The sequence below is a fragment of the Ziziphus jujuba genome, chromosome 3, assembly GCF_031755915.1.
Source record: "Ziziphus jujuba cultivar Dongzao chromosome 3, ASM3175591v1".
Lineage (NCBI taxonomy): Eukaryota > Viridiplantae > Streptophyta > Magnoliopsida > Rosales > Rhamnaceae > Ziziphus > Ziziphus jujuba.
The window spans coordinates 21211557-21235191 of record NC_083381.1 but is presented as its reverse complement, the minus strand read 5'-3'; the positions used below and the strand labels follow the sequence as shown (position 1 = coordinate 21235191).

Here is a 23635-nt window from a genome sequence, read left to right as displayed (position 1 = left end):
CTTAGGAAATTTTCATCGCTGAGTATTTAGTTTTTATATCTCCATTGTTTCAAGTGCTAAGAAAGGCGGATTTTATATTTAAGCGACTCTCCATTTCAGAAGATAACAATAAAATCTCAAACATAACATACCAGTGAAGTTTGTAGTTGCTGAGAAGAAGTAAGTTTTGATTTTGAAATTTTAGTCTCTATCTCCATATGCATCAACTCTAGGAGAGAATTGATCCTTTCAAACTCGGGATGCGAACTATCTCCTGAAAGAAATACATGGCCACTGTTGTTTAGCTCAACCCAACTGCACCCTGGCTGCTTTTTGACTCCTGTTTCTTTCATTCTGGTCCAAATTCTTTCTGCATCTTTCCTTCTTCCACAACTCAGATACATTTCTGCCAAAATTAAATACACACCAGAATTATCAGGCTCTACATCCAAAATCCTTTCCCCAGCAATCTTACCAATTTCAATATTCCTGTGGATTCTACAGGCCCCGAGTAATGCCCCCCAAACACTTCCAGGAACTTCAATTCCATCTGCTCTTATTTGATCTAAAATATTGATTGACTCGTCTATAAGGCCAAATCTCCCCAGCAAATCAACTAAACAAGTATAATGTTCACTCGTTGGCTGAAGAAAATACTCGTATCTCATGATGTCAAAGAAATACCTGCCCTCGTCCACCATTCCAGCATGGCTACAAGCAGATAGAACACCGATGAAGGTTATATGATTGGGTATGACATCTTTTGATCTCATTTGTTCAAACATCTCCAAAGCTTTTTCTGCATTCCCATGGTGAGCAAATCCACAGATTATAGAATTCCAAGATATGATATCATGGGTTAGCATGGAAGAGAATTCTAACAAAGCAGAATCCATGTTTCCACATCTTGTATACATGGTAACCATGGCATTAGAAACTGCAAGAAAATTATTGAATCCTGCTTTTACAACCTGTGCATGAGTTTGTCTACCAAGGTGTAGGGCTGGCAAGTCTGAACAGATTGTCAAAATACTTGTAAAAGTAGCCTCATCTGGGGATGGGCCTGATTCTTTCATTCTAATAAAAAGTTTTACACCTTCTTCACCATGATCGTTTTCACCTAATCCAAATATTGTTACATTATATGCAGTTGCATCTCGAATTGACATCAACTCAAAGAGTTTAATCGCACAGCCAACCTCTCCGATTTTGAAATATCCAACAAGAATATTTGTCCATGACACAACATCTGTGCAAGGGAATTTCTCCAGGAATGCATGAGACTCCCTGATGAGCCCATTTCTCGTTAACTCCACAAGTATTGAGTTCCATGTTGTTTGGCATTTCTGTGGCATTTCGATGAAAAGCTTCATGGCATCATTAACTCTTTTACTTTTTACCAACCCATTAACCAATACTATCCAAGAATCGAAATTCCGTTTGGGCATCTTATGAAATAAAACTTCTGCAATTTCGATGCGTCCATGTTCTATATAGCCAACCAGCATTGCATTCCAAGCGTGGATATCTCTCACAGGCATGGCTTCAAAAAGCTCACGGGCTTCAAAAACCCTTCCTGTTCTCGCAAGCCCTGAAACCATTATAGTCCAAGAAGCAACATCCCGAGTAGTCATTCTTTTGAAATACTCTTCAGCCAAATCAAATTCTCCACAGTTCACAAGTCCACCAACCACCAGGTTCCAAGAAACCACATCCTTCAATGGCATCCCATCAAATACCCATACCGCCTCATCAATCATCCCATTACGAATATACCCCGCAACCATCGAATTCCACGTAACAACATCTCTAAATATCATCCCTTTAAAGACTCCTTCAGCACCATCAACATCTCCGAATTGCATCAACCCGGCAATAGTTGTGTTATACGAGAACACATCACGCTCGGGCATTCGTTCAAACAAATATATTGCGTTTTCGATATCCCCATTAAGAAAATATCCCCTGATCATAGCATTCCAAGTGACGGTGTTTCGCCGAGGCATTTCGTCGAACAGCTTCTGGGCTTGATCGACAAGCCCATTTCGCATGTAGCTAGTGATCTTGGAGTTGAGAGGCTTCAGGTCAGGAAGAGTAGCTGAAGCATGGCTTTGTATACAGAACTTCGTGGTGGCAGTAGAAAGTGGTTTTGGGAGTCTGAGAGAGAGAGTTTGGATGAGTTTGAGTGCATGGGTATGGTGAGGAGTGAAGAACATGCTCCATCAGTCTGTGCACCTCTTGGCCGTGGACTGGAGGGAAAGAAAATAAAAGCCAAAAATACATGCTGTAAAATGAGCGAAACGTTTATGCACTTTTTTATTTAATTATTCCTAATAAGGAAATTTATTACTCTATAAATAGTTTATGGAACATTTCATTGACTAAAATTGTATGAATGTTTTAATCTTATTAAAAATATTCTTGACCATATAAAAAGCACCTTATAGAGAAATTTTCCTCATAAGAATGCAAAGAAATATTCTTGGTTAAACCCTCTCAAAAGGTAAATAATTTGTTGCCGTATGCTCTTAGTAGTTTTTTGTTTTAGGATAAAATATTTATCACAACCATACCAAGATAAAGAATAAATATCAAAATTTTAATAAATTTAAAGTGATCAAAAATTTTTTTAATTAAAATTTTGAAATTCTTTTAAATGGTTTATCTTTCTATATTATATATATATATATATATATGATAATATTAATTTAACATTATTAAAAAACTACTACATAATTGATTATTAAAATTTTGACAAAAATATCTTATAACTATAATATTGCTTGAAAATAAATCAGAATTTTTTTTTCATGAAGGAAAAAAAGAAAAGAAAAAGAAGAAAAAAAACCATTTTTTGCTTTCTCTCGGGCTTGTGACAGACAAAATGATATGTTATGAAAAAGTATATGTTTGGGGTGGCTTTTAAGCGCATTTTTGGCTTAGAAATTAATTTCTCAATAGATGTAATACTTGTCAAACCTTTTTAGATTATTTAATAATTTATTCTTTTGAAAAGTTAAAATTTAAAAATTTTTCTAGAGTAATTAAAATCACTATTATATTTTTTAATTAGTAATAAATTTTTTTACCCATTTATATAAAAAAATAATATATATACACAAATAAAATAATCATTTATATATATATTTTAATCATTATAAAATTAAAATAATTAAATAGATTTTTTTTACTAAACATTTAAATTCTAATTTTGTAACTTTTAACAATTTTGAAATAATAATTTAACAAACACTTAATCAAATTAACAAAAAAATTAATTATTTCTTTAGTAAAACTTTTAATGATTCTTTGATAATCAACAGTAATTCCAAATTGAGCATAAATAAATTACACATAAGTGATAAAATGAAACTGGTTTATTTGAAAGAGAAAATCACAATAATAAATCTAAAGACCAAAATAATAATAATAATAATATTATATATATATATATATGCAATCTTGATTGATAAAGTTTGGTAAATTCACAATAAAGTTCTTCACTTGAATTAGAGTGTGAACGTAAACGAGGAATTACAAAAAGTTACAAAATGTTTTTGGGAATTTAAAAGAATTAGGAAAGGTCCAAAACATGATGGCCAAAGTTCTGTTGCTTCTCAAAATCAGATATGAGTTCCTCCTGAAGGTAGAATCGTAAAACTTGATGCGGATGCATTTCCCTCTAACAATGGAAATGTGGCGAGTGTGGTGGCTCCTGATGGGGTTAGGGAAATTGTTGGATTGTGGATTTTTAAAATTAGCTTAAGGAATTCTGTGGTTCCTGAATCTTTTGCAATGTTTGAGGCTCTAGAAATAGCAAGAAATAAGGGGTGGAATAGAATTGTTGTACAATCCATTGTGAAGACTTTATATAGAACTTTTAGGAAATATATATATATATATATATATATTTTGTTTGAGATTTGTAAATTTTGTTGGATGCCCAGAGCTGCTAATCTTGTAGCTCATAAGTTTTGTAAATGCTGTTTAAAGGATAATATTTCCTGTTCTAATTTCCCTTACTAGCTTTTGTAAAGCGATTTATGATAGGAAGCATATAATCATATAGTTTTTGTGATACAGATTAATGAAAATTCTTATTCATTAAAAAAAAAAAAAAAAGGGACCATCCAAGTTCCAACCAAATGGTCCAAAATAAAGAAAAGCCTCATTGTAAAAATGCAAATTAAACTCACAATTCTCTTCCACGTGGACCACATTGAAGTCTTACTCTCCTTCTTTATTATATAAAGTTATATTTTGTTCTATTGAAAGTTCAAAATATGAAAATATTGAAAAATATTTTATATCGATAAAAATTTAAAAAAAGATAAAAATTTATTTTAAAAAATTAAATTTTTTATTAAAACTTTAAAATTAGCTTATTTAATCAATGAATTACCAAATTGATCAAAAAATTATAAAAATATTGAATAAATATTATATTTTTTTTAATTATTTTAATTTATAATAAGTAACAAGTTTGTAAATATCTAAAATTTTTAACGAAATTTTTTTCAAATCTTTTTTAAGGGGTAAAAAAAAATTTAGATTTCAAATGGAAATAGATATAATTTTTATAGTATCTATCAAAATTTTTAAATTTTTACTGAAATTTCCATTAAAATATCTACTTCAAATAGTTAACAATTTGGCTAAAAAAATCTATAATGTTCATTAAAATTTCAGAAATTTCCATATAAATTTATGAAAATTTTGAAAATATCTATGGAAACTAATTTAAATTTTTTTATAAAAAAATTCATAAATATTTTTAATATTTAGTAAATTATTTTACCAAATTAACTTTAGTGATTTTTTTTAAAATTTTTGAATTATCTTTCAAATATTTAATAATATAAATAAAGTGAAATGAATTAAATTGAATAACATTGATAAGTTCTAATTATTAATAATTAATATATATATATATATTTGCTATACATTTCGTATAAGATGGAGTCATTAGAATCCCATAATTATAAGTTACTAGTTGATTATATGAGAATGGAAAATAATAATATCGAAATACAATATTATGTAGAATTGGTATTTATAGTATTTAAATTAATAATATTAAGCAAATAAAAATTAAAAGATGATAGAATATATTATATTAAACATCAAAGATAATTATATTTAATACAAAATTCTTGTAGTTGACATATTAATAATTTCATAAAAATTATCAAGAAAATAGATCTTTTAATTATTATTTTTTATATTTTATATCTTAAAATGAAAACGAAAAAGAAATTAATAATTTTCAATCACTTAAAAATTTTAAAATTATTGAGACGATATTTATGAAATATAATGTAATTGTAATAATTTTTTTATCATAATTAATAAACAAATTTTATCAGATATATATATATATTTTGTATATTTTTATTAATAATAATTTATTTATAATCATTACCGCTTACTATATATTAAATTAATTAAGAAAATATCATATTTATTCAATATTTTTTCAACTTTTATAATCAATTTGATAAATGATTGATTAAATAATCTAATTCTGAAGTTAAAAAAAAAAAATTCATTTCTTAAAATAAATTTTCCATTATTTTTTGTGAATTTTTATCAATATTCAATACTTTTTGATAGTTTCATAGAAATTTTCATATTTTGAATTTTCGGTATTTGCATCGATATTGAAATTTTAAACTTTAGTAAGCAGTAATAATAATAAATAAATTATTATTAATAAAAATATGCAACATATATATATATATATATTTATATAGATACAGTAGAGACGATGTTTTTTTTTTTTTTAAAATATCGTCTTTGATGTGGGTCCCCATGAGGATGGATCACACCATAAACACGTCCTATATATATATACTTGATAAAAATTATTTATTAATTAAAACAAAACAATTATTACAATTACATTATATTTTATAAATATTATCTCAACTCATAAAATTTTTAAATGGTTAAAAATTGTTTGTCTCTTTATTATTTTTATTTTAAAATGTGAAATATGATCATTAAAAAATGAATCCCGTAGATAATTTTTTTTATGAAATTATTAATATATAAACTAAATGAATCATATATCAAAATGCAGTTTTTGATATTTAGTATTAAACATTCTTTCATTTTTTTATTTTTATTTGCATGATGTTAATTTAAACACCTTTTAATGCAATCTAAACTGAGTTTTTAGCAGTCTTGTGGAATATATATATGTGATTTTATTAGTATTATTATTATTATTTTTCTGAATGATAGCACCATTACTTGTTGAGATATTCCAGCCCAATTCCGGCCCAAACAAGGCCCAATTAGTTGTCAAATGAAGAGTAGACCATCCCAACGGTTAGAAAAAGGGTCACAAATTCAAATTTAAACCCGAAACTCTTATATGCAGAGAGCACTGTAGTTATTCTCTGTAGCTTCTTCTGTTAGAAAAAAACGAGTAATTCGCTTTTCTCTTTTTGAATTTAATCAAATCCTCCTCCATTAGTTACTTATCTCCATCGCCTTTTGAATATTCAATTGAATATTTTATCTGTTTTAACACAGATGTTGACCTTCTTGAAGCTTGATTCAGTTTCAATGGAGACGAAGACCTCCTTGGACTCTAAATTGGCTGCGTTAAACAACAACAAAACCAAAGATTGAAGAATTTGAAAGTGGTATGTGGAAAATTTTTCTATTTTTATTTTCAAATTCTATATATGTATATATATATATATATATATATTTTTTTTTTTTCCTGGTTTGTAACATATTTTCACAGAATAAGCTTTTGTTAAAAAGAAGGTCAAGCTTAACTCAATATTTAACCCTGTAAAAGTGCAAATTAACACAGATGTCCACCTGCTTGAATCTTGATTTAGTTTCAATATAGAAGAAGACCTCCTTAGACGTTGACTTGGATGCAGTAAACAACAACAAAACCAAAGATTGAAGAATCTAAAAATGGTATGGGGAAAGTTTCTCTATTTTTATTTTCAAATTCTATATGTGTACATATATATATATATATATACATATACAGAGAGTCTAGTATGCGGACTGACCGCATGGGTTATGTGCGAACCAAAAATGTGATCAAAATGGCAACCCTTCGATTTGCACAGCTGGCAGGAATGGCCCAGATTGAAGGCTTCCTCACGTGTGAAATTTTGACCAAAGCTCTCCCCTTCCTGCTCCTATCAGCTTGCAATCCCGCTTGCACCACCTCGCACCAGCTTTGCCTAAATTCCAAAATAGCTTTGCCAAAATTCCAAATCGCACCACTTGCACCAGCTTGGACCAGCTCGAACTAGGTTATTTTTCACCATTTCCAAGATTCACAACCTACATTCCTCTTCCAGCTTACTTCCATTCTTCCCAACCCACCGTTCCAGCCACCAGTCGGGATCTAGCCATCGGTTGGGCCATTTCGAAGAGTATCCGGTAGAGTTTGAGTTAGTTGCCATTGCTTCCTTCCACTTCTTCATTTTGTTTGCTTCATTTTGATTTTATTTACCTTTGTAGAGCCAGCATTACTACTATATATATGTATGTATGTTTGTATGTATGTATGTATGTATATATCTCTGTTATTCATGCTTGCTGCCCGATTAGAAACGTGGGAGCTAAATTTTTGATTTGCTACTCTTATTCTCCTTTATAATAAACGTACATGTATTCCATTTCTTCTATAGGATAGAGGGCAAATAAGAGAGTCTCATAAGCTTTATAAACTTTTACTTGCTTAAGAGTACCTCTAGTGAAACTCATGTGACTTCAAATTTTATTTCAGTTTTCCAACCAAATGGCCAAGCTCCAATCTCTTGTATAGACAAGCCATTGACCCCCAAAATATTAACTAATGGTGTTGATGTTGCACAGTACACACATCCAAGGAGGCTTAGAACATATGAAATTCTTGAATTGTTAACGATTTTAGACTCGCTGCAAGGAATGCAATTGAAGTAGGTAGTGTCCATTTCCAAACTATGTTTTAAAAACTTTTTAGAGGTCAATTTCTAGTTTAGAATGAAATCCTATTATTCAAATCAACAAGGGAACGAAGAAAAGAACCTTAAAAAATAATGTAATAAGAATTTCAAGGAAAAAAAAAATAGTTTAAGAAATTCATTCCCTTCATACTTTTATAGTAGTGTTTCTTCTCTTGAATTTACTTGCTGATTTGCATTATCATGTCTTGAATTTACTACCATATATATGTATGTATGTATGTATATATCTCTGTTATTCATGCTTGCTGTTCGATTAGAAACCTGGGGGCTAAATTTTTGGTTTGCTACTCTTATCCTCCTTTATAATAAATGTACATGTAATCCATTTCTTTATATTTTAAAATAAATATTGGAAATGATTGATATTTCCTTTATATTTTAACATAAATATTATTGCCTCGTAATGTAACTTTTTGGTGATTTCAAGTGGTAGTGACATGTGAATAGTAATTTTATGGGTGTATACAGTAATTTTTGTGGTGTATACAGAAACTCTAAAAATCGCATTTTTGTGTATTTTCCTTTTGGAAATTGGTTTAAATTAGTTTGTTAAAATAGAAATAACAACTAATTGATTTCTGTTTTTACAGAAAAATACAGGAATGGCTAGTGGAGATGTGCCTGCTACACAAGTGCCTTCACAGATTCATGTTTTTCAAGTCTCCACCTGTAGGCCATGCAGAAAGACCTGAGAAGTTCGATGGAGCAAATTTTAAGAGGTGGCAACAGAAATGCTGTTCTACTTGACTACTCTGTGCCTTGCGAGGTTCCTAATTGAGGACAAACCACTAAGTGATGAAAAGAGTGACAAAGAAACTTTGATGGTGGTGGATGCGTGGAAGAATTCCGATTATTTATGTCGGAATTATGTCCTGAATGGCCTATCGATGCCTTGTATGGAGTGTATTATGGCACGAAATCAGCAAAAGAGCTATAGGAAACTCTGGACAGAAAATACAAGACTAAGAATGCAGGGTTTGGAAAGTTTGTGGTAGGCAAATTCTTGGACTATATGATGGTGGATACCAAGCCATTGATGAGTCAAGTACATGAGCTGCAAGTGCTCATCCAAAAACTTCTTGCCGAAGGGATGTTCATTAATGAAGCCTTTCAAGTTGCTACAATAATTGAGAAGCTGCCTCCTAGTTGGGAAGACTTCAAAAATTATCTTAAGCACAAGAGAAAGGAAATGGACATAAAGGCTCTTATTGGAAAGCTTCGAATAGAAGATGACAATAGGAGGTCTGATAAAAGATCCATGAAGGCAAGAATAAAGGCTAATGTTGTAGAGCATGGTAGTAGCTCCAAGAACAAGAAGAAACCTGGAAAGAGTTCCAAGTTAGGGCCTAAAGGAGGCATCTCCAAGAAGGCTAAGTTCCAAGGAAAATGTTTCAATTATGACAAGATGGGTCACAGAGCGGTGGATTGTAGACTGCCGAAGAGAAAGAAGAACATAGAGACAATAATGATGGAGCACATCACAAGAGAGGTTGATGAAATTGACCTAAGCACTGTTGTCTCTGAGGTGAACCTAGTGGGTTCTAACCCAAGAGAATGGTGGATAGATACAGGTGCAACCCGCCATGTGTGTGCAGATAGAAGCATGTTCACCTCCTTCGAACCAAAGGCAAATGGGGAGAAGTTGTTCATGGAGAATTCTGCATATTCAGAAATCCAAGGGGAAGGCAAGATTGTCCTGAAGATGACCTCTGGGAAGGATCTGACTTTGAATAATGTACTGTATGTTCCAGATATTCGTAAGAATTTGGTGTTTGGATCGTTGCTAAACAAACATGGTTTTCGCTTAGTGTTTGAGTCAGACAAGGTTATCTTGTCCAAGTATGGGATGTTTGTGGGAAAAGGGGCTATGTAGTCAATTGTATGTTCAAATTGAATATAATGACTGTAATGCCAAAGAATATTAATAATAAAGCTAGTACTTCTTCCGTTTACTTGCTTGAGTCTTCCATTTTGTGGCATGGTAAACTAGGTCATGTTAATTATAATTCTCTGCGGAGGTTAATTAACTTGAATCATATTCCCACGTTTGATATTGATACCACACATAAGTGTGAATGTAACACCCCGTCCCAAATCGCACCGGAATCCGTGCATGTTGACCGAGGTTGACCGTTGACCGTTGACCGAAGGGGGTCAAAAGTTGACTTTTTGACTCGGTAAGAATTTTGAGTTGACTAGGGTATCGTGGCGAAGTGCACGATGCCACGAGTTCGTAGACTGGTAGCACGTCGAAAACGGAGCTACGATTTGAAAGTTATGGGCAAAACAAGTTGAAGTGTAAACTGTCTAAAAGGTGCCGGGAGCTGACTTTTTCTTGTGATGTAATTGTGAGTTGACTCTTGTATGGTTGTAAAGTACTCGTCGATACGAGTTCATAGACTAGCGGCACGCTTAAATCGGACATGTGGTTAAAAAGTTATGGACGTTTGAAGTTTACCGGATACCGTATTATTTTAATGTTTTTGGGTTGTGAACAGTGAAATGCCACGTGTCAGCTTCTGAGTGGTCCACGTGGCATGAACAGTGTCATGCAGGGTTTTAATTTTGAAAAACTCTCGGGGAAGAGAGAGAAAGAGAGAGAAGAGAGAGAAAGAGAGAGAGGAGAGAGAAAGAGAGAGAGAGGACCCGCCGGCCACCGGATTTTGCCACTGTTCCGGCCGAGTTACTGTACACGCGCCGGACAGAAAGCTTGCCCACCTCATTTCCGGCAAAACCTCCAAATTTCACGGCGAACGGCCGCCGGACGCGCCCGGATCGGACGTCCGAAGTTTGGCGGCGATTTTTCCCCTCCACCGCCGGCCACCGCGAATCGGCACTGTTCCGGCCACTTTCCGGCCACACGCGCCTGACAGCCTTGATCCTCTCCTCAAGTCCGGCCTACCCACCAAAAATCACGGCCATCGGACCACCGACGCGCCGGGATCGGAGCGTTTTCCGGCGAGGGGTCGAAAATCTTCAAACGGTGATTTCTCCGCCGTCCGACCTCCGTTTTGCTCACCGTCGGTCCCGTTGGATTGCTCTCCTCACGATCTACAAATCTGCAAAATTTCACAGCAAACGGCCACCGCCGGAAAATACTGTTCCGGCGACGGTTGCCGGTGACGTGGCGGCCCGCCGGAAATTACTGTTCCGGCGAGTACCCCGAAAATTCCGGCCAGCTCCAGTCCGCAGTGTTCGACCTCCTGAACCCAAATCCGACTTCCGTTTCCACCAATTCGCGACGGTTTGGGAGAATTGCAGAGCCGAAACCCGAAAAGCTTCCCGATAAAATTCCGACCCCGTCGGGTACGATCATCGGAAATTAAGACCGGATCTGTGATTAGCATCACTCGAGCTTCGATTCGGTATATAACTCGTAAATTCTAGATATCGTTTGTGTTTTGACCCCCCGGGTACCGGGTATTATTTACCCGAATAAAATATTAATTTATTTGACTGTCTGTGAATTTTGTTCTAGGAGCACCGGTGAGTCGTAGAATTGATCCCGTAGTGGATCATGGGTTAATTGCATGCTCAAGGTGAGTGACCCACCTTCAAATTAATTTTGGGGAATTTAATTGATGAATATATTATGTGTGAATTAAATATTTGGAAGTTAATTTCTATGTGCCAAATATTTATTGGATTTATTGTAGAATTATTTATGAATTTATTGGATTTAAGAAAATGCGAATTCTACAAATTTATGCCGTGTGGAATTATTTTATGGTTTTGAGGATTTTGAAATTGGTGTGGTTTTAATGGTAAATTGGGCACGATTTGATTTTCAAATATTTCAAAGAAAATATTTGGTTATGTTGCTGATTTCAATTTTTATAAAATATGCCCATGAAATATTATGAGATTTGACTATGATATTTCGAGAAATTATTTATGCTTGGAAAAAATGTGGATATTTGAATTGATGGATTTGGGAGTTGGTGGATTTGAAAATCATGGGATTTATGGTATTAATTATAAGGAAATTGTGGAGAATTTCCCGGTTCAAGCGGATGGATTATGCCCGCTATGTTTATGAAAAATGTGAAATTTGTTTTATAATTTAAATTGTGAAATTTATGATTTTTAGATGCACCGTGCACGTACTGGTGTTCTGTTTATATGTGATATGGTTAGTGTGCACACGGTTGTGATTAGCGCGCAGGTGGGTGTGATTAGCGCGCAGGTGATGTGATTAGCGCGCAGGTGGGTGTGAGTAGCGCGCGGTTGATATTATGAGGGTGTCCTGTGGATGCCATCGGAGAGGGCGGCCACCCCCCTTTGGCCGGGACACCAGGTTAGCAGCGGCGCAGTGGGACGCCACGCGACCGTATGCCGGTTTCTTTCTATAACCTCCTGTCTGGCGGTACCTTGGGACGCTGGGTACTGTTGGCGCCACTGGTATATAGTGGGTGCATCAAATGATTTTCAGAACTGTGTTTTAAAAATAAAATGTTAATGAAAAATATAATTGTTACCGCTTCTGGTATTTAATTGATGTCTTGGTTTTCGGGAAATATGAATAAAGGGTTTTGTGAAAATGTTTTAAAAGGGGAACCTTTCCAACTGAGAGAATTGTAAGGGTTTTGAGAGAAATTATTATTTCCAACTAATTATTATTTATATACCTATTACCGTGGTATGCTAGTGTAGAGTAGTAGGGTCGCTCACTGAGATGATTAGCATCTCACACTCTTAAATTCCGTTCCTCTAGGTACCAGGTTGTCGGTGTTCACTCGGAGCGGACTTGATCTTCCTCGCTGTTTTAGTTCGGCAGTACCCTGTTATTCTTTTATTGCAGTTGTAATATTTCTTTCACTCTTGTTGTATTTATTTTGCACTGGATTACTGTATTTATTTTTTTAAGTGCTGCAATTTGTGGAATCGATTTGTAGTACTGTGGGAGGAATAAGGGGATAATTTTAGAAGTGTGTTTTCAGTGCAGGTAAATTGTGGTAAGTAAATCCCTTAGGGGAGGCTCTGTCGGATTTTCCGTTGGAGGGTTCGGTAGGGTTTCCCTGGGATCAGGGCTGTCTAGGGTTCCGGGGAAGGAATTCTGGACGGGTCCTGACAGTTGGTATCAGAGCTCTAGGTTCTAGTATTCCTAAGGGACTGTGCATTGTTGTGCATCCTATCCGTGTTTAATCTCTCGTTTTACCCGTGTGAAAGCGTTCTTTCTGTTTGTCTCGAAGTAAATTCGTTGCCCGAGTTTGAATAACTCTAATCTTCGAGGGTGTCAATTAGGATCATCTAGCCTAACGGGAAATTCCTATGGCCTAGTCGATGGTCGAGGATGCCTTTTCTTTTTGAAGGTCAAGCTTATCATCGTGAATGGTATCCGTTTCGTTCATGGAGAAGAAGGATGATTGCCTAAGGATGTGTGTCGATCGATTTCAAGGCGTCAAAATATTTTCCCGATCGATTATCAAAATTTAAATACTTTTCAAGGTGTTTTATTCAAGTATTTTTGGTTTGTGCTCGTACATGTATCTGTATGTTATATTGTTGATATTATACTGCACCATATGGAGGCGGCGAACCAATGTGGTCCATGTAGAGCTAGCCCCATGATCATGTTGCCTACGAGCCCGGGGAATTGGACGGCCAATATAGGCAACCACCCTGGTTTGTATTGGTAGCAGAGTGTCGGCGACAGTTGGAATCATGGATTACGTAACATGTAGAAGGTGTCGTACGTACCTCCATTACAAGCGTGCATATTTTATTTTATGCTATGGATTTTAAGATATGATTTTCAATGTGGAGTTTTAACAATTGCCTATGCAAGTTAGGTATATTTGAAAAATATATTTTATTATTTGTTTTATGTTATGGTTTTTCCAAGAGCGACTTAAGGGTTAAGTATCGCCAGTCGAGAATCCAAAGCAGGGTATCGTTGAGTTCAAAAAGGAGATCTTAAAGGAAGCACGCGATTCAAAGTATGCAATACACCCCAAGGGTACCAAGATGTATGGAATGCTCACTGGATGACATGGTGGTTTGGCACGATAAAGGAAGTTGCAAGATCCGAATAAAGGTACTTAGGTCACCGATAAGTAAAAGTAGGGAGATGTAAATATGGATTTCGTGCTTAAACTATCATTCACAAAGAGAAGGTACGACAGCGTTTAGAGAATCAAGCAAGCTCCGGATAGCGACTAAAGTTCTACTTGGTGGTTGATGAGGTTAATGAGATGAGGATGATTCCTTAGGCATGGTTGGATGTTTAAGCATGGTTATTTTTCATTCTAGAAGCTAAGATCTTGATATCTTATTTCCTTGGAGATTTAAGGTTCGTATTGATGGTGCTTCATCGATTCAAGGTGGTTGATATTGTTGGTGATAATTTACAATGATAAGGAGTATGATTTTTGGGACGGAGTTAGAATTTAAGAAGTGTGGAATACTTTTATGGGTTAAGGATCTAGTGATTTGTTCATAGTATTGGTGGTGATGCTAGAATTAAGATTTAAATTTCTTATTGCTTAAGGTGTGGATTCATGGAATTTATTTGAAATGGGGGAAACTTAGGGTTTTCAAGAATGGTATTTGGATGTTGAGAAATTTTATTCATGACCTTGATTTAGTTAAAAGAAAGATTGATGTTTGTCGAGGTTAAGACTATTGGTTAATCAATGAGGAGCAAGGGTTTTATAATTGTAAGTACTAGGAGGGTAATCAAGGACAAGTGAATTAATCTCAACCTTAACTTGGTGATACCAGTATTTGAGGAAATTAGACTTAAGTTCTAATCTTACCTTTTGAATTGCTGATCGAGTTACGAGAGTTGGTTGTTGGTTTAAGGATGCATGCTTCAGAAGCACTTTATGGTTAGCGTTTGATTATGACCAAGATGACATTATTGGTGGATTGGTATGAAGAGAGAAGTGGCAGACTTCGTATCAAAGTGTTTGCTTTGTCAACAAGTGAAAGCAGAAAGACAGAAGCCTTCGGGATTACTCCAACCTTTACCGATTCCCGTGTGGAAGTGGGAAGAACTCAACATGGACTTCGTATTCAAGCTTCCTTCCACACCTAGAAGGTACGACGGCATTTGGGTAATCATTGATCGTCTCACCAAGTCAGCACACTTCCTACCGGTACGAGAACATTTTTCACCCGAGAAGTTAGCTTAGTTGTTCGTGCAACGCATTGTAAGTCTTCATGGAGTACCGTTAGCCATCGTCTCCGATCGAGATCCGCGCTTTACTTCACGACTATGGCGGAAGTTGGCTGATGCACTAGGAGCAAGACTTAACTACAGCACCGCTTTTCACCCGCAATCTGATGGACAAGCAGAGTGCACAATTCAGACATTAGAAGACCTGCTAAGGTCTTGCATTATGCAGTTTCGTGGTAGCTGGGATGAACAACTGCCATTGATAGAGTTTTGTCCTCCTGCCTACCGTGAAGCAAGAAGGAGAGAGTTCGAGGAACTGCGACAGAGGAACATGACAGTGATCGAGTACGAGAGGAGATTCCGAGAACTATCAGAATTCTGCATGCACCTGATTCCCGACGATCACACGAAGAAGGTGAGGTTCATAGACGGATTGAAAGAGAGCATCGGCTACACCCTTTCCGGATCAGTACATCCCACCTATCAGTCCGCCAGGGATGCAGCGCTCGAGCTAGAGAGACAGGAGGAGATACACAGACCCTCAAGGCGCAGATCTTTCGAAGGTTCGTATAGCGGAGTACCTCGACAGGGGGCAGCTAAGAAAGGCCATAGCTCAGGCTCAGACAGTGATGGGTTAAGCCCACGAGGCAGATTCCAGAGGAGAGATAGTTATCGCATGCCCCAGCCAGCTCGCCATTCGATCAGTGTGGATGCAAGCTCGTATCAGCAGTCACGCATTGGTTCTCCACGGATTTGTCCACTTTGTAGGGGGAATCATTCTGGGCAGTGTCAGATGGATGGTTTATGCTTTCGGTGTGGGCAGCCAGGTCACATAAGGAGGGATTGCCCTTATGGTAGCGGCAGTGTGCTAGAAGCAGGTCGACGGACACAGCATACGGGGATATTTCCAGGACAGAATTCCCAGGGGAGTCAGCCAGTAGGAGTTTCTTCGGGATCAGTCCAGCCGTCTGCAGGATCGAGTCGAGGTAGAGGAAGGAGACCTCAACAGACAAGTCAAGGCCGGGTGTTTGCTATGACGCAGCAGGGAGCCAGGACTACGCCCGACGATTTCACAGATCAAGTGATGGAAGCAGACCTGATCCTGTTGGATCTATCCGGACTTGAAGTAGTGTTGGGCATGGATTGGTTGGTAAGGAACTACTTAGTCGAGGAAGCGACATGGGAGCCCGAAGCGCAGGTGCATGATCAGAACCCTTGTTTGTTCCAGTGACGTGCGGAAATTTCGAGGACGAAATTTTTGTAAGGGGGGAAGGCTGTAACACCCCGTCCCAAATCGCACCGGAATCCGTGCATGTTGACCGAGGTTGACCGTTGACCGTTGACCGAAGGGGGTCAAAAGTTGACTTTTTGACTCGGTAAGAATTTTGAGTTGACTAGGGTATCGTGGCGAAGTGCACGATGCCACGAGTTCGTAGACTGGTAGCACGTCGAAAACGGAGCTACGATTTGAAAGTTGTGGGCAAAACAAGTTGAAGTGTAAACTGTCTAAAAGGTGCCGGGAGCTGACTTTTTCTTGTGATGTAATTGTGAGTTGACTCTTGTATGGTTGTAAAGTACTCGTCGATACGAGTTCATAGACTAGCGGCACACTTAAATCGGACATGTGGTTAAAAAGTTATGGACGTTTGAAGTTTACCGGATACCGTATTATTTTAATGTTTTTGGGTTGTGAACAGTGAAATGCCACGTGTCAGCTTCTGAGTGGTCCACGTGGCATGAACAGTGTCACGCAGGGTTTTAATTTTGAAAAAAACTCTCGGGGAAGAGAGAGAAAGAGAGAGAAGAGAGAGAAAGAGAGAGAGGAGAGAGAAAGAGAGAGAGAGGACCCGCCGGCCGCCGGTCATTTTCACGTTTTTCCGGCCTAGTTACTGTACACGCGCCGGCCAGCCAGATTGCCCACCTCATTTCCGGCAAAACCTCCAAATTTCACGGCGAACGGCCGCCGGACGCGCCCGGATCGGACGTCCGAAGTTTGGCGGCGATTTTTCCCCTCCACCGCGAATCGGCACTGTTCCGGCCACTTTCCGGCCACACGCGCCTGACAGCCTTGATCCTCTCCTCAAGTCCGGCCTACCCACCAAAAATCACGGCCATCGGACCACCGACGCGCCGGGATCGGAGCGTTTTCCGGCGAGGGGTCGAAAATCTTCAAACGGTGATTTCTCCGCCGTCCGACCTCCGTTTTGCTCACCGTCGGTCCCGTTGGATTGCTCTCCTCACGATCTACAAATCTGCAAAATTTCACAGCAAACGGCCACCGCCGGAAAATACTGTTCCGGCGACGGTTGCCGGTGACGTGGCGGCCCGCCGGAAATTACTGTTCCGGCGAGTACCCCGAAAATTCCGGCCAGCTCCAGTCCGCAGTGTTCGACCTCCTGAACCCAAATCCGACTTCCGTTTCCACCAATTCGCGACGGTTTGGGAGAATTGCAGAGCCGAAACCCGAAAAGCTTCCCGATAAAATTCCGACCCCGTCGGGTACGATCATCGGAAATTAAGACCGGATCTGTGATTAGCATCACTCGAGCTTCGATTCGGTATATAACTCGTAAATTCTAGATATCGTTTGTGTTTTGACCCCCCGGGTACCGGGTATTATTTACCCGAATAAAATATTAATTTATTTGACTGTCTGTGAATTTTGTTCTAGGAGCACCGGTGAGTCGTAGAATTGATCCCGTAGTGGATCATGGGTTAATTGCATGCTCAAGGTGAGTGACCCACCTTCAAATTAATTTTGGGGAATTTAATTGATGAATATATTATGTGTGAATTAAATATTTGGAAGTTAATTTCTATGTGCCAAATATTTATTGGATTTATTGTAGAATTATTTATGAATTTATTGGATTTAAGAAAATGCGAATTCTACAAATTTATGCCGTGTGGAATTATTTTATGGTTTTGAGGATTTTGAAATTGGTGTGGTTTTAATGGTAAATTGGGCACGATTTGATTTTCAAATATTTCAAAGAAAATATTTGGTTATGTTGCTGATTTCAATTTTTATAAAATATGCCCATGAAATATTATGAGATTTGACTATGATATTTCGAGAAATTATTTATGCTTGGAAAAAATGTGGATATTTGAATTGATGGATTTGGGAGTTGGTGGATTTGAAAATCATGGGATTTATGGTATTAATTATAAGGAAATTGTGGAGAATTTCCCGGTTCAAGCGGATGGATTATGCCCGCTATGTTTATGAAAAATGTGAAATTTGTTTTATAATTTAAATTGTGAAATTTATGATTTTTAGATGCACCGTGCACGTACTGGTGTTCTGTTTATATGTGATATGGTTAGTGTGCACACGGTTGTGATTAGCGCGCAGGTGGGTGTGATTAGCGCGCAGGTGATGTGATTAGCGCGCAGGTGGGTGTGAGTAGCGCGCGGTTGATATTATGAGGGTGTCCTGTGGATGCCATCGGAGAGGGCGGCCACCCCCCTTTGGCCGGGACACCAGGTTAGCAGCGGCGCAGTGGGACGCCACGCGACCGTATGCCGGTTTCTTTCTATAACCTCCTGTCTGGCGGTACCTTGGGACGCTGGGTACTGTTGGCGCCACTGGTATATAGTGGGTGCATCAAATGATTTTCAGAACTGTGTTTTAAAAATAAAATGTTAATGAAAAATATAATTGTTACCGCTTCTGGTATTTAATTGATGTCTTGGTTTTCGGGAAATATGAATAAAGGGTTTTGTGAAAATGTTTTAAAAGGGGAACCTTTCCAACTGAGAGAATTGTAAGGGTTTTGAGAGAAATTATTATTTCCAACTAATTATTATTTATATACCTATTACCGTGGTATGCTAGTGTAGAGTAGTAGGGTCGCTCACTGAGATGATTAGCATCTCACACTCTTAAATTCCGTTCCTCTAGGTACCAGGTTGTCGGTGTTCACTCGGAGCGGACTTGATCTTCCTCGCTGTTTTAGTTCGGCAGTACCCTGTTATTCTTTTATTGCAGTTGTAATATTTCTTTCACTCTTGTTGTATTTATTTTGCACTGGATTACTGTATTTATTTTTTTAAGTGCTGCAATTTGTGGAATCGATTTGTAGTACTGTGGGAGGAATAAGGGGATAATTTTAGAAGTGTGTTTTCAGTGCAGGTAAATTGTGGTAAGTAAATCCCTTAGGGGAGGCTCTGTCGGATTTTCCGTTGGAGGGTTCGGTAGGGTTTCCCTGGGATCAGGGCTGTCTAGGGTTCCGGGGAAGGAATTCTGGACGGGTCCTGACAGTGAAACTTGTGTAGAGGCAAAATTAACGAGATTATCATATTAAACAACTGAAAGAAATAATGAACCTTTGGATTTAATATATGGTGATGTATGTGATTTAAAGTTTGTACCAACTAGAGGTGGTAATAAGTATTTTATCACCTTTATTGATGATAGCATGAAATATTGCTATGTGTACTTGCTTAAGAGCAACAATGAGGCTATAGAGAAATTTATTCTCTATAAAACGGAAGTTGAAAATCAACTCACCTGAAAAATTAAAGTAATCAGAAGTGATCGTGGTGGAGAGTATGTGACTCCATTTGGAGAGTATTGTGCTCAACATGGCATAATACATGAAGTTACTCCACCATACTCGCCACAATCAAATGGTATGGTTGAACGGAAAAATAGAACTTTAAAAGAAATGATGAATGCAATGTTGCTAAGTTCTGGAGTACCTCAGAACTTATGAGAGGAAGCCGTTTTGTCGGCAAACGACCTTTTAAATAAGGTGCCCTAAAAGGACTAAGTAAAGACACCCTATGAATTATGGAAAGGAAGACAACCTTCCTATAACTACCTATGAGTATGAGGGTGTCTAGCTAAAGTTGTAATACCCACTCCGAAGAGAGTGAAGATAGGTGCTAAAATAGTTGATTGCATTTTCATAGGATATGCACAAAATAGTAGTGCATATCAGTTTCTCGTGTATAGGTCAGAAATTCCTGATATACACAAGAATACGATTATGGAACCGAAAAATGCATCATTTTTTGAACATATTTTTCCTTATAAAGTGGAAGAAGGACTGAGTTCGTTAAAACGAACTTATGATACTATCGATGAAGATAATCATGATAGTGATCAAGAACAAGAAACTGATGTTGAGACAGAGGTTGCACTTAGACGTAGCAAGAGAGTAAGAATGGAAAAATCCTATGGTCCGGATTTTCTTACATATATGCTAGAAAGTGAACCTCAAAGCTTCCAAGAGGCTATAAATTCTTCTGCAGGGAATTTATGGAAAAAAGCTGTGAACAGTGAGATAGATTCTATTTTACAAAATCACACTTGGGAGTTAGTAAATCTTCCTCCAGGTTGTAAACCTTTAGGTTACAAATGGATTTTTAAAAGGAAGATGAAAGCAGATGGAACTATGGACAAATACAAGGCAAGGCTTGTAATTAAAGGATACAAGCAACAAGAAGGTCTTAATTACTTTGACACTTATTCTCCAATAACGAGAACAAATTCCATAAGGATGGTATTAGCGATCTCTGCACTGCGGGATCTAGAAGTACATCAAATGGATGTGAAAACATAATTTCTTAATGGAGATTTAGATGAAGAGATTTACATGGAGCAACCCGAGAGTTTCTCCGCTCCAGGACAAGAAAAGAAAGTCTGTAGATTGGTGAAGTCCTTATATGGACTTAAACAGGCTCCAAAGCAATGGCATCAAAAATTTGATAATGCCATGCTAAGTGATGGATTTAAGATAAATGAGTGTGACAAGTGTATCTATGTAAAGGATACAGAGAATGGATATGTCATTCTTTGTTTGTATGTAGATGACATACTCATTGTGGGTAGTGACGACCATATGATCTGAACTACGAAAGCCATGTTAAATTCTAAATTTGATATGAAAGACATGTAACTTGCTGATGTAATTTTAGGAATAAAAATCACAAGGACTTTGAATGGAATCATTCTTAGTCAAACGCATTATGTGGATAAAATGTTGGCTAAGTTTAGTAAAGACGATACTGATATAGCCAGAACACCCATAGATGTGAGTTTACACTTATCCAAGAATAAAGGATATAGTGTATCTCAAGTCGAGTATGCAAGGGTGATTGGAAGTCTGATATACTTAATGAATTGTACAAGACCAGACTTAGCCTATGCTATAAGTAGACTAAATAGATACACGAGTAATCCAAATGATAATCATTGGAAAGGAATCGTTAGAGTATTAAGATACTTACGATATACTCATGAATATGGACTGCACTATACAAGATATCCATCTGTATTAGAAGGATACAGTGATGCAAATTGGATATCAGATATTAAGGATTCAAAATCCACTAGCGTCTATGTATTTACATTAACGGGTGCAGCCGTAACATGGAAATCCTCTAAACAGACAGTAATAGTTCGATCCACGATGGAATCTGAGTTTATCGCATTAGATAAATATGGTGAAGAGGCCAAATGGCTACGCCAATTTTTGGAAGACATTCCAAGGTGGCCTAAACCTATGGCAGCAATAAGTATACATTGCGATAGTCAATCTGCTATTGATAAGGCACAAAATATTAGGTATAATGGAAAGTCTAGACATATTCATCGTAGACATAATTATATTAGACAACTAATATCAACTGGAGTTATCTCGATAGACTATGTAAAGTCAAAAGATAACATTGCGGATTCGCTAACCAAAGGGTTAAATAGAGAATTAGTTGAAAAATCATCGAGAGGAATGGGATTAAAGCCCGTAAGTAAAGTTGATACGATGGAAACCCAACCTAGTTGACTGGAGAACCCAAGATCTAGGTTCAATGGGACAACGCAATTATAAAGACTAGTATGTTTCACGGTGGGGGGTTAATCCTCTATCCATTCCTGTGATGAAACAGTGATAGAAAGAGGTTAAGCATAAAGTGTGCTTTTAATGATTCTTATAAGTGTGTGTATAGTAATCTTTACATAGTGATGCTAATTACATTGGAAAAGGAATCACCTACGTGAGAGAGAAGAGTGGCCGCTTCAAAGGAGAATTGTTAAGGGTACAATTCTCTAAAAACTCTCGCAGAACCAAGCAGGTGTTCAAGGCTAAAATGAACATAACAGTGAGAACTGAAGTATACCAGGAAGGATTCTGTGTGAACTATGTTATCATTTACACAAACGACAAAATGGTTCAAGGATATCGCATCTACCATTAGTCAGTAAAGAAATATAGTCTTACAAGGGAAGGTTCAAAGAGTAACATCTACCTATCCTATGCAGGTTCCAACTGCAGAGCTTTACTGCCAGAGCCTTGCATAGTAGTCAAATCATTCATGTGGGGAATTGTAACATTTGCAACATTTTTTTGATTTTGAATTAATGGACTTTAATGGACTTTTATGTGCATTATTTGTGGCCTTTTAACTTTCAAAACGGGGGTTTTGACTTGATGGATGAATTTTTAGTAAATAACAAGTTTTTGGAATAAGAATTCCCAACGAGAGAATCAATTTGGAAAGAAGAAAAACAGAAAAATTAGTTTTCTGTACATTTTTTGGTTAGTGAGTGTGGTAAAAATCAGGTACTTTGAAAGTTTGAGGGAAATCCAGACAGTGTTTTGCCTGAGATTTCCAATCCATTGTATCCTGGGAGACTGCCGTCGGAAAACACTAGCACCGGTGGGACGGAAATAGTCTTAAGGACACTGTGGTACCACACAGGCCTCTGACCAATATTTCAACAAGCAAATCAAATCTAGAAAAATACAAGTTCCCAATCTTTATTTATTTATTTATTTATTTTTATTTGATCATTTTTCTGTATTTTCATTCCACATATATATTCATATATTATGTATATTTTTAATAACAGTTCAATGGTGAAATATTAGTTTGCTTAACAGTTCTTATGGTCTATCTTCAAGTTATCATTTGGACAGGCTCACAAATATTTGAATTTATGTTCCTGCACTCAATAAATTTCTAATAAGTCAGAAGATAAAAAAGCTCTTCATGAACTTGTACTAGACCAGTGACTTAACGTAGTATGGCAACATTGTTCTTCAAATCAGATCCTTCCTCGATCTGCAAAGTTGGTTACGCAACAACTATACTCCTTCATGTGAGGTTGCAATGAAGCTGGCTGCAGGTAGTATTTGTACATCTTTGCCAATCACTTGTGTGACATATAATATGTTATATTTATGTTTAGGTCCATTCAAATTTTCTTCCTGTTATTTTCGTTTTCGTCGTTTGTTTCTAGTTGCTTTTGTTTTTCATTTTATTATAATTGTCTCCTTCTGCAGCATTAGTGGACTTGGACTTAAAAGTTCTGATGATGATTTATTTTTCCTTTTTCCTTTTCAGCATGCAACTTATGTTGCAGAGGAGCATAAATTTTGTGTGCAGGGAGCTTATGTTGCAGAGGAGCAGAAATTAAGTGCAACTTATGCAGTCTTTAGTGATAGTTAATTGTTCATTTAACAAAGTTTTCATTCAAATCAAGAAATAGTTATCATAGTGTACTGATGTATGTTATCATTTTGGAACTTCTAATCTT

The 23635-nt window shown here is 36.8% G+C and overlaps 1 protein-coding gene across 1 annotated transcript; it reads right to left on the bottom strand.

Annotated features, from left to right (window-relative positions):
* Window positions 1-46: 46 nt before the first annotated feature.
* Window positions 47-2399, bottom strand: LOC125423356 (pentatricopeptide repeat-containing protein At4g02750). The gene has a single exon (XM_060815791.1). The coding sequence runs from the start codon at window positions 2193-2195 to the stop codon at window positions 117-119; it is 2079 nt and encodes a 692-aa protein (XP_060671774.1). The 5' UTR covers window positions 2196-2399; the 3' UTR covers window positions 47-116.
* Window positions 2400-23635: the final 21236 nt, after the last annotated feature.